General features: G+C 44.4%; 1 protein-coding gene across 10 annotated transcripts in view; it reads right to left on the minus strand.

Moving 5' to 3' along the window:
* LDB2 (LIM domain binding 2) overlaps positions 1 to 12781 on the minus strand; it is a 354846-nt gene that overhangs the window by 212737 nt on the left and 129328 nt on the right. For all 10 annotated transcript variants that reach the window (XM_066385353.1, XM_066385351.1, XM_066385352.1 and 7 more), the window contains exon 2: positions 10415 to 10517. In XM_066385353.1, the coding sequence (XP_066241450.1) occupies positions 10415 to 10517 (103 nt within the window). The remainder of the gene's footprint in view (positions 1 to 10414; positions 10518 to 12781) is intronic.

Here is a 12781-nt window from a genome sequence, read left to right on the forward strand (position 1 = left end):
GCGGCCACAGACATGACCTTATGGTTGCTAGCTTGAGCCCAAAGGTCACTGGCTTGAGCCCAAGGTCGCTGGCTTGAGCCAGGTCAGTTGGTCTGCTGTAGCCCCCAGGTCAAGGCACATATGAGAAAACAATCAATGAACAACTAAGGTGCCACAACAATGAATTGATGCTTTTCATCTCTCTCCCTTTCTGTCTGTCTGTCTGTTCCTGTTGGTCCACTCCCCCCATCAAAAAATAAAAAATAAAATAAAAATAAGAGTAGTTGACTTGATGAAATGTTAGTACTTCACATATATGCCAAGACTAACATTTCCAGAGGAAATTGTACATGGACAAATACATCTCTCAGGTAACTAAATATTCTCAGGAATATTTTCAGAGCTTGCATTAATTTTGCAACACACAAACACACACAGATCATCCTCTTTATAATGAGGACCGTCTCAAGTGGTTGGTTTTTATCTGGAATCGAGAGTCACATGGAAAGGTAATATGTGTCTACGAGGAAATACCTGCCCACGCATCACTGACTAGGCTTGCCTCACGGTTAGAGTCTCGAAGAATTCTTGCTTTCTCCTTGTTCTCAGTTTAGCTAACCCATTCTGGCGTAACAAACGATATCTTTTCTCAAAGTAAAACAAAGACAATCAAATTGCGAATAAGGCCATTCAAAGGCAGGACTAAGTAAGACACGTATTTTTAGAAAAGTCTGTAAAAATAATGTAACACTCTCTTTGTTCTGGATAATATGGAGAACTCATCTCATCACTTCCTCACACGTGACCTTACTTCCTCCTTTTACACATCTTCAAGATAATTATTAGCATCAATTGTCAATTTCAACTTTTCCTAACTTGTTGAAAAGCAAAAGATACATGTTGCATCAGAAGAATTCCCATAAGAGAGTGCGGTAAAGATAGCACCAACTGGAAAAGGACCAACTTCATAAAAGTAAACAAGCACACTGTGATTGTTTTGTGAAGTGGATTCCCTTGGAATGAATAATAATGCAAAACACACGAAGTCACCAAGTTCTGTCAGGTCTTGAATTCAAATACTCTCCATTGTGACTACCTTGATTAAACAATAAATAATGGAACACGTCCCGATGGGCGCTTTTCTTACGAAGCCACTGCATTCTTAATGAAATCCACCCGAACACTGCTTAGTACAGTTCTGGAGGAGTGCTAATTTAAACTGACTTCTACAAATGCTTTGTTCTACCCTATTTTTGCAAATCAGGTGCACTCACAACCTGAAAACGTGACACAAAAAGTAAAAATGAAGCTATCTACTGGCTTGTGGGGAGGATGCCTCGCATCAGCTCACTCCCCTGCGTGAGAACATCATAAGCCAATATCGTACAAAGACAATACTGCAAACATCTCAGCTTAAACTGATTTTTCAAGATGCTTTTTATTAAAAAATAAATAAATAAAGATACCAATGTGACATTCGAATAAAGAGTCTAAAAATACAATGGTGAGCATTATTAAGAACAGGTTAATAAACCAAAGCAGAAGGCATCAATATGAAAATATCCAGCTAAGAGTAAGTCTCTGAAATGTTAGCTCACTAGACCTTTATTTAGCTCCTCTGAGGCAAGAGATTTTTCTCATCACCTTCTCGTTGCCAGGGCACAGAAGGATGACACATAGAAAATCCTTAAGAAAGGTTAAATAAGTAAATAGATGTTTCCACTGAAATTAAATCTATTAAGTTCCGCTCAATACATAAAGATTTATGTACCTAGTTAACCAATGCTAAGGACTATTTATTCGATGGCATTGGACTTACTAGGAGGTTGGCAGACTAACTATGTAGTGAAATTCTCTCTCCAATCATGAACCAAGCATCAAAGAAGAACACCAGTCCTAGTGTGGTAGGTTGGATAAAGGTGATTTTTGTTTGGTGTTGAAAATGTCTCAAGTCCTGGTTCTGTTTGTGGACAAATTTCCAAGTTGCTCTGTGACATTTCTGTTACTCTATTAACACCAGTAGAATAGCTACAACTTGGAACTGTGATAGTAGAAACTTACTAAAACACAGGAAATATCATATGTGCAGTGAGGTGTGTGTGGGCCCACTATTCGGGCCCGGGTGCCATATCTGTACTGTCTACCCATGCTACAGCATTCCTGCAGTCTGTAAATAGCTACTGGAAGCCTATTTGCAAGGTATTATGGTAGGGTGTTTTCTGTCATGGCTTTAGGAAACTAATAGTTTCAGAAGGTTAGAAAGAAATATCTGCCCGCCTTTTAGTTGAGTTCTGAATAAAAAATTAACCAGAAAATGGCCAGCGTGTATTGTTTTTGAGACTCCGTGTGACTATGATATCCTCGAGGATTAGCACATGCATTTCCTGACTCTTCACAGAGTATATTCCTGCTCCTGTATCTTCCCTGTGGTTGTCAGATCAAGATAGTGCTACCCCATACTAGGTCACAAGGTGGTTGTGGCAATTTTTTTTTTTTATTATCAAAAGACTCAACTGGAGTCTTTTCCAGTTCAAATCAGATTTGATCTCTCCCTTCTCGATGCCATATGGCACTTTCCTTGTCCTGCTCTTGCAATGTTGATGTTACTGTGTTAGAGTTCACTGTTTAGGTGTCTGTTTCTCTCATTACACTGTAAGCTCTATAAGGCAGGCAATCCATTGCAGCAGCCCAAATACTGGCAGAGTCAACTGTGAAGACTTGAATTTAAATTCAGCTGGGTTTCACCCTGTACCTCCATCCCAGCCTCTGCCGAGGTGTTTCATTCTCTACCTGGGACTTGTGAGCACAGTGCTGGGCGTACACAGAGGCAAGACTTCTGTAAGAAGACTCGGTCAATCCCTTAAGATTTTTCTCACGTAATGCTCCACATTCACCGCCCCTTGTAGCTTCTCTGGAATTACCAAGATTCCATATTTGAGCATGAACTTGGGGCCCTTCAAGGAGGGCTGCCATATGTAACAAAGACAAACACAGGATCCCTGCTTCAGTTTCCATTTCAGATAAACAACAGATAACTCTGTAATATAAGTATTATATTACATTTTATTTTAATTGCTTTGATGTTCTTATTACATTTTATCTAGCAACCTTATCTTCAAGATGATGAGTAAATGAGATTTAAAGAGGCATAAATGAGATGGATCTCAATCATTTTGTGTGTATGGGCAGAACATTTATCTATTCCATCCTCTAGACAATAAGTGCCAGAAGCACTACCTGTTTGTCTGATAATAAAAATAGTTTGCCACCATCATCCTGTGACGCACAGTGGGGCAGCACCATCTTGGTTTAGGAATCATAGGGAAGATAAAGGAAAAAGAATATACTTCATGAAACCAACCAGGAAGTCAGGAAGTACGTGTGCCAGACCTCCTTGACACCACAGTCACAGAGCCTCACAAAAACAGCACACACTGTCCACTTCCTGGTTAGTACTTCACTCAGACCTCAACCAAGCATTTGAGGACAGTTATAGATCCGACTTGCGCAAGCCTGTATATCTGACAGTGAATTGTATCTCCATGAGGAAAGCAACAATCCTCCGTGATGTCTTTAACGGCTTGACTTATAAAGGGAAAACAAAAAGTCATAAAATCCTAAAGCACAATTACAAATATGTTGATAATGGTACCTTCAACTTGCATAGCATTCTCAATTCATTCCAAGTGCTTTCATGTCCATTATCCCGTGTAATCATTATTAGTGTGGTATTTATTAGCAGTGAGAGAAACAGAATGTCTGCTCAGTCTACAGTTATGGCCACTTTGCAGCTCTTGTTATCATCAGTGGGAACCACAAATGGGACGAGATTCAGTTGCCTTTTTCCCCTTCAGAAGTCTGTCGGCCCATCCATCAGCTGTAGGCTTTCTCGAGTTGTTTTTTCTAGCTGGTCCCAGGTTTTTGTATTAATATTGCAAGAATATTTTCTTTCTGAGCTGCTTAGCTGATTATGTCAATTTAAGGTGAGCATTTTAAGTACAATGAAATCAAAAGCAAATGATAAGAAACTGCCTTCTTCTCCAGGAACTGTCTGCTCCCACTTTGACAACATCTGGCCAATGGCAAGGGCTCGGCGAGTTCTGAATAAATGAATGAGAGAATGCGTGCAGGAACACATGAACTTCAAATGATAAATCAGGCTTCCGTTCTAATTGAATTCACTCCGAATCCTGCTAGCCTAACGAAGACTGCTGTTGAAAGGGTCATTCGCTAAAACCACAAGTTCGAAGGCTAGAGCCATTCACAAACCATTTAGTGCAGCTCCATGGAAAGGAAATCATTTTTCTGGAGTCACCTGAGACAAAGATGATTATGTCATTAAGCAATAAAAATGCCACAATCATCCCGTAACTATCAAGGACAACTCTGAGGTGTTGCATTCTTTTCTCTAAGATAACATTTTTTTTTAATGCAATTGAAGCTCATTTCCTTTCCTCTGGTCCTCAGTAAACAAGATCTCAACTCAAAGGGGCCCAGAGCAGCTCCTTGCTCTCTGAGTGTAGTAGGTGATGCCATCCTAACCCTCTGTTGGACAGGTGTCATAACTGTAATTAGTTTGGGACTTGCGTGTGTGAATCACCATCTTCTGTTAATATCAGCTTTCCTCCCACTTGGTTACGAATTCAATTCCTTAGGTGTCCATAAAGCAAGGAGACAGGTGTGATCTGGCTTTGCCTAAAGCCAGAGTTTTCTCTCCTGCATGCAAAAGGACTAAATGAATATGGGAACTGTTTTCTATTCTAATCTAAGTGACTTGCATATGTTACGTTTAGCTCACTCTCTTGATTCATTCATTCATGCAACCAGTCCTGATTGTGTGCGTTCTGTGGGTATCACTAAGCTAAGGCTAGACGTTGTTCAGTCTTATTTCATCTTCACCGGTGTCCCTTGACGTGGATTACCTTGAGGTTACGAATGAGGAAACTGAGATTGAGACAGCTTAAGCAGCGTTCCTGATGTCACACCTTGTGCCTAACATTGCACAGCGATGGGGGAGCAAAGACTTGCAATAAATAAGCATAAAAGCACCTATTTCAGGACGCAATTGAAGAGCTTAGTCAATATTGCAGAGCTGTCAGAAAAAAAAAGGGAGCTGGAAGGAAAATGTAAAACAGAAACAAGTGTGGCAATGACCCCACAAAGGGACCAATTTGCGGTTCTTCTAACGCGACTTGATGACCAAGATAAACAGAGGAAAATAATGCCATGAAAAGTGATGACATGTCCTGAAACACAGAGGGAAAGAGAATAAGTACCCTTTGGCCAGTGGGACTATGACTGTGGGAGGTCATGCCAGAAATCCTCATTCCAGACAGAGTTCGGAAGTCAAGGTGAAATAATGAGCGGATGACAGAAAAAAAGTATCCCTCAACCCTGAAATTCCAAACAGAGATTAATGACAACTGTACCCGAACTGACCTGGGTTTCAAACCAGGGACCACAATGCGCTTATTGGAATTCAATAGAATAACAACAGTTATTTATGGAGCATTTTCACGGTGCCAGAAATTCTGCTAAGAACTTGACCCACATCATTTCATCAAACACCCACTTTTCCACTGAGACCATTGATGCTTTGAAAGTGACTCGTGCCAAATCGCACAGATAGTAAAAGGCAAAGCTGGATTTGAACCCTGGTGTCAGATGCAGAGCTCCTGCCTGAACAACACATCTTTCCTAAAATACAGGCCGATAGGAAATGCACTAAAACAAGACGGCATTTTTGTCGTTATATCATTTCTTACCCTAATATTCAAGCAATGCCAACTTAGACATGTTTAACCAAGTGTGGGAGTCCTTACCTGCCAAGGTACAGAACACACCCGCTCGCCCAAGCTTCCCCTCCGTTTCCCTCCTCCTGCACGTCACTTACTCACAGGACTGAGAGCTGGTTTCTGGTGGGAGGTGGTCTCTTCGGTGTGCATTTCAGCAGGAACTGCCACCAGCACAGTCCTATGGGTTCTCGGCTGAGCAGCAGAGCTTTGGGCGAGCTCTATACACTAAGCAGATATTAAAAGCACCCGCCCAATGGCCAAGCCCATCCAATGATGCACAAAAGCTATAGTGATACTGAGACTGGGCATGGTTATCAATCACAATAGTCAATACTCAACTACACGATGTTCCAAACGATTGTTTTGGTTTTTTTTGATTATCACATTTAATTTTTTCCACAAGCCAGTGATGATAGTATTGTGCCCATTTTACAGATGAGGACATGGAGGCTTTGTTCATCAAAACTAGCAGAGATTAAAACCCAAAAATGTTTACATCGAACCCTGGTGCCTTTCCACTACACTGTGTGGACTCCCAGCTTCTTCAATGCCATAGGCTCAAGAGAACTTTCTCCATGCGTCTCCCCAGCAGAGGACTAGTCGCTGAGTGAACTACAAACCACACGTTCCCAATAGATGAAGGACATGGACAACGTGGTCCTGGACCCCTCGGTGTCCTGAGGGGTTACCAGCACCTTTACCCACAGGGTGTTTGTGATACTCATGAGGACAGTGAAGAGTGTGGGATACAATTCTGTTATATGCCTGAAAAAGAAGTAGAAGAAAATCAATGCTTGCTGTACATTAACGCGAGCAATGCACTTAAGAATGGCTGTTTCTGCAGGAAACGGGCGAGGAAAATCACACACCAGGCTGTAAAGTCAGTGTGCAACGTCGGTGCATAAAGTCAGTTGCAAGGTTGGTGTGCAGGGGGCTCTCAGGACCCACTCCCCAGCTCGCCTTGTCTTCTCTGTCACATAAGACACAGTGATTATGTGTGACTTATGTTCCTGGAAACGTGTGAATTGATGAACCCACTTCCTTCCCAGTAGCTATGGGAGGATGTAGGGTAGCACTGGGACAGAGGAGGGAGGGTGTTCTGACTTCAACTCTGAAGTCAGTTGACGGGACACCCAATGACTCACCAACTGGGACCCCCTGGATCAAGTTTCCATTTTCAGAAAAGACACGTTTTAGCTCTCATGGTCTTTAATCACCAATCTTCTAAGACAGAGCAAGTCACGTACGCCTCCTACCCCAAGGAGAAAGCTTCCTCTCTGGAGCTGCCAATGACCCCAGCTGCTGGGTAAACATCTTCCCGACGCCTCTCAAAGCAGGAACCGGCGTCTGCCTGAGTGACTACAGCCCGGTTTCTGACACAGTCCAGTGACCTTGTCCACGGGGCACCAATCCACCCCTGCCACACCCAGCGGTCTCTCACTTTCTTAGTCATGTCCCATCTGGGGAGGGGTCTCTCCCCATCAGGAGAGTGAGGACTGGGGTGGGTGATACAACACAGCCAATACAAAGGCACTTTCTGAAGCAGCAATGTATCTCCAAAGCATAATTATTCCCGGAATTACTATACCATTTCCTTTCCCCACTTAAAGTAGATCAGATCATATCCAAGAGCTTATTTGAAAATGTCGGCACAGCACTGTAGATTAAATTCTTCCAGACATAAAAGCCCAGAGGTCTTGGTCAAGGGATTGTTTTGCCAATGTTATGTTTGGTGATACAAACCTCTACCCCAGTTGTCAATTCATTCATTCAAATTATTAATGCAGCAAACATTTATTGAGCACCTATTATGTGGGAGTTCCTGAATTCACCTGAAAATTCAGCAATAAATGACATAAAAGTCCTGTCCATATGGAGATAACATTCTAATAGAGGTGACAGCAAACAAGTATACAAGCAAACAGACCCTGGCCAGCTGGCTTAGTGGTAGAGCATCAACCTGGTGTGTAGATGTCCCAGGTTCAATTACTGGTCAGGGCACACAGGAGAAGTGACCATCTGCTTCTCCACCCCTCTCCTTCCCCTTCTGTTTTTTTCTCTCTCTTTCTCTGTCTCTCTCTCTCTCTCTTCCCTTTCCACAGCCATGGCTCAATTGGTTTGAGTGCATTGTCCCTGGGCACTGACAATGGCTCTGTGGAGCCCCTGCCTCAGGCACTAAAAATAGCTCGGTTGTGAGCATGGCCCCATATGGGTAGCACGTTGACCCTAGACAGGGGTTGCCTGGTAGATCCTAGTTAGGGCACATGCGGGAGTCTCTCTATCTCTATCTCCCCTCCTTTCACTTGGGAAGGAAGAAGAAGAAGTAAAAATAATGCAGGTAGCCTGGAGATAGAATATCTTAGAGCCAGAGGGGCCCTCTAACGATATAAAGATGGGGAGGGAGAAAGAAACAGTTTTTTCTAGTAAGGTCTAAAGAAACCTCAACTGGAATACTTCTTGGTACCTAGAATGAAAATAATTTGGTGATTTTTTTTTTTAATATTTACAAATGTAATAGTTACATCTTCTACAGAAGATGTAGCACTTCTTCCTCAGACATGCTAAGCTCTTGGCTCCCTGGGAGAGCTCGAGGGAGAGCTACAGCCTGCAGCCCCGGGCCAGCAGGTGTCTTCCCAGCCTGGCATCGCGTGTCTGGACCACGAGTGGGTTAAGGTGGCAGCGCCTGAGCGCGGAGCGCTGCATAAACAGCGTGCGTCGGGCGTTCTAAGCACGCTTCGTCTTCCTTGTGTCCCGGCCCTGGCTGTCAATCAGCTGTCACTCGCCTGCACAGCAGCAGCGTGTGCACATCACCAGGCTGTCAGCAAAGCCACTGATGAGACTTGGCTCCAAGCTGTCAATCATCTTTGTTTCCCTTCTCCACTCGGGAAATATTTTGGCTCAGAGAAACAAAGAAACCCGGGCAACAATGGCTCCGAGTCAGGCATTCCTCCTGTACATGGATATGAGATCTTAAAGAGGCACGGATCGTTCCTCACTCCCAAATGATGCTGGCTGGGGTGAGGGGGGATGAGCGGGAGGGAGGTCGGGATTCTGTCTCATTAGTAGTTCAGGCTTTAAAACCCTAATTCTAGTTCCCGAAGCAGACCCTGAAGAATTCCCAAAGGGGAAAAAAATAGGAACAAGGAACATAAAACAACAATAATTTGAAGTTATCTGAGCTTGTGCCTCAGAAAAGAATAAGAAGGTTCACAGGACGGATGACTGCTCGGTTGAAAATTATTCACCATTCGTCGGGTAGGCTTTTGGGGGAGAGAGTAATTGCTGGCTCACCCGGGTTTGTTTATCTCCCAAGGTTTTCAAAACAGTATCGTCTAAGCCCAACTCTCCCCCTGTCTGGGGATGAAGCCGCCTGGGGGCACCCACACTTGGGGAAGCCAGTTAACCCGTCAGGACCCCCGTGAAGTGGGCTTCCCTGTGCTTGCAACAGGAGTCGCTGTGTTGAATAAAGACACTCTACAACAGCCTGTTGTCTGACATACTAGCTGCCCCTCTCACCCCAGAATTGTTATTAGAAATGTCCCACGCCTTAAAAAGCCCCAAATGCACAAATCTAAAGTGATGCTCCTGGACATACATTCCAACAGGACAGCCAGGCCAAGTCCCAATCGTCGTGCATAAATTAGTATAATTAATTTATCAGGCAACAGACCTAAATACTATTAAGTTGTCTCAAATTAAAAACAAAACCAGAAACAAAAAGAACCCGTTGTTTCCTATGGCTTTGAAATGCATTTAGCAACAATCAGGTTTTGCAGTTGTGTTTATCAAGAGCCCTATTGCCTATCAATTGCCCGAGGCTCTGGATCTCCTGGTTCAAACACACTGCGGCCAGTTCCACCATCATCCCCAAGGTGGCCGCACCCGGGGACGTTTTCCCCTCTGACAGACCCTTTCATATGCGCAACCCTGGTTCCTGGCAACACATCTCCCTCTGATCTAACCGGACGTGAACTGCCACTCCGCTGATGGATCTCTGCCTCTCAGTCTTGCAGCAGAACTAGCAAATCCGATCTCTGACAAGTCGTCCGCTGAACCTAATCAGGACAGATCAGCTGCTGCCCAAGGTGCCACAGGCTGTGATTTGAGGATCCTCGCGGAGTTATCACTCCCCGGAAAGACAAGGAACTATAATTCTGTCAACACCAATCCCAAAGTCTATGTTCAAAGCCGCGGTGGCCTCTCCCCTCTACTAGAAAAGGTAGTGCTTGTCAAATCAATACCTGGGATCATTGATAAGAGGGAATTAGAAGGATGTGGCTGATACAGGGACTGTGAGGACATTTTTTATTCTAAGGAACCTTCAGAAGCAGGACATTGGGTGTGAAGTGTGAGCTGTCGAGGATCAAGGGGTGTCACTGGGCAGAGATGGACGGAAGGCCCCACCGGTCAGCTCCCACTTATCACCGAGCGACTCTCAGTTCAGATTCGCCTCGCTCACTAAACGGGCAAGTGCCCGCCCCGTCCAAGCCTGGAGGCAAATGTCTCACAGCTGACACAAGCCGCCAACCCCATGGCGAGGCCCTGACAGGAAGCTAGGGCTTCGGCAGGGCTGGTTTTCTTAGAAGAGCAAGAAAAAATAAAAAAGGAAATATTAGAGAAAAAACAAACTTGTTTCTTACTGTATCGCTTTGGTCCGTCTTCCAAACAAAATGAAAGGGTTAACGTGGCATCATCTTCAAAAAACTCCGTGGCAAACGCGTCCCACCAGAGGTTGTCGCTGTCCTGCGAAGAGACAGATCATTTCTTGAGCAAGCAGCAGTGGAGAGGAAGGACACCCAGTCCCTGCTAGCACACGCGTGTGCGGGCGGGCGCTCCGGGAGGGGGGTGGGCGCGGGCACGGCCGCCTTCAGGGTAATCGCCCCAAACGGGGACCGAATTCCAATTCAACTTGATGGGTTAATGCAGATGGAATGGAAATTAATTTTGGAGGGCATATTTGGGGAGATTTAATACATTTACTCTAGAGCACAATGATATTTTTCACAAAAAGCTTAGCATTTAATGTGAAATACATTCAACCGTTATTCTCTTTTCCATTTGCTTTTTTTTAGGAATCTAATTTTACAAACAGAAACTACAATATGACAACTAGGTTAAGGACAGTAGAGTTTTCAAGCATAATTTATTCAAAAAGGGTGTGTGTGCATGCGTGCGTGTGTGTGTGTGTGTGTGTGTGTGTGTGTGTGTGGCCTACAGCCTTACTCCATGCAAATATTCCTGCAAGAGATACAGGTGACTTTGCTACATGGCTAGATACAGAAAGATGCATTTCTGCACAAGCCGCCGTCACGTGCATTTGGATTGTTGCTGAGGATTGTTTTTAAGATTCTACACAATCACCAGCTTGTTATTAAAACAGTTGTTAACAATGAAGCAGTACAGCAGAATGCAAAGCATCCCCATGAATTCTGTGTGGTTGTCTTGGGTTGAGTGTTTCCCTGGCTCGTCCAGAAAGCACTTTGAAATTGGCCCCGGTGAAGGTCTTGAGAAGTCCCTGTTACCCTCCAAGGGTGGGGGTGGGGGGACCTCCTGTAGCAGGAATTAGGGACATTATGCAAAGTGCCGGGTTTAAGAAGGGGGGAGTGTTCCTAGGCCCTAAGGTCTGTAAAGTGGATAGTTTACCCCCACATTCTTAAGTAGTCTCTTTTTCCAGAAGGTTGTTCGTTAGTGCCTGACTGCAGGCCTGAGAGGCTTTGCAGCTGCCTGTCCAGGGGTGGGGGCGGGGCACCAGAGCAGGCCTGCTGCTCCCCACTCCAGGGCCCCATGGCTGTGGCCTGGCGGGGCCGGCACAGGCCTCTCTTCTTCTCATTAAGTTGTTCTGCTTATGACAACATTAAGTTGTTGTCACTGGCAGGCTTCAGAAACAAGCCTGCAGTCCTGGCAGGAATAATTAAAAGACCACAGAAGATTGATGCCGTCCTCTTCCCAGAAAAAAAAAAAAGTCAGACAAATGAATTTCTTTTTTTTTTTTTTTTTTTGGTCTCTTTTTCTCTGGCCTCCTCCCAGTCCCCACATTAAAAGCCAACACTTTCTTCAGTAAAAACACAGTAAGTATAACACCACTCAGGGGTGGCCCTGGCTAGGTAGCTCCATTGGTTAGAGCATCGTCCTGATACGCCAAGGTTGGGGGTTCAATCCCCGTGGCACATACAAGAATCAATCAGTGAATGTATCAATAAGAAAAACAATAAATCAACGTTTCTCTCTCTCTCTCTCTCTCTCTCTCAAATAAATAAGTAAAAATTTTAAAGTAAATAACAGAAATAAAAATCACTCAGGGGCAATTCATGGAGCCACATGCAAACTACCCCTCCTTCTCCTTTTGGAAACAAGTATTAATTGAGCGCTTACTATGTACAGGCCCTCAGAATACACAGCTGGAAGAGAGGTTGGTCCCTGGCCTCAAAGGGCTCAAAACCCACTAGTAGGAGACCACCAAGCGAGCACCTAACCGGCAGCCTCATTCCGTACCTGATCCCGTGGCACAGAGCCTGGGTGCCGTGGAAGCTGTCAGAGCTTCTAGAAGAATCAGTGGGCTTAGAAGGGGAAGAAGCAGCTGTGGAAAGAATCCCTATTGGGGAAGCTGGATTCACAGGCTTATTTTACATGAACTGCTACCCAGATGGATAGAGAATAATAGTTAACATTTATGGAGTGTGCTCACCACATGCCAAGCACTATTCTGAGTACTTTATGTGCCTTTTCCCACTTACCCTTCAGTACCTCCCCTTTTCTTGTTTTTTTTTTTTTTCCTTTTTCTCTCCAGCATAAAGATAACACCGTTTTCTTGTGAGCAGGGGTTCTGTTTTGCTCCCCGAATGGTGTCGAGCCCATGGTATTACTAGTGAAAGTTGTTTACTGTGTGAATAAAGCCCCTCGCCTTATTACCCTGACTTTACAGCGGCAGAAGCCAAAGCTTAGGTGGTTAACGGAAGTTGCCCGAGTACATTCAGCCGAGACATGGTGGCGCTGGGGTTTAAACTCGG

The sequence above is a fragment of the Saccopteryx leptura genome, chromosome 5, assembly GCF_036850995.1.
Source record: "Saccopteryx leptura isolate mSacLep1 chromosome 5, mSacLep1_pri_phased_curated, whole genome shotgun sequence".
In the NCBI taxonomy this organism is placed as follows: domain Eukaryota; kingdom Metazoa; phylum Chordata; class Mammalia; order Chiroptera; family Emballonuridae; genus Saccopteryx; species Saccopteryx leptura.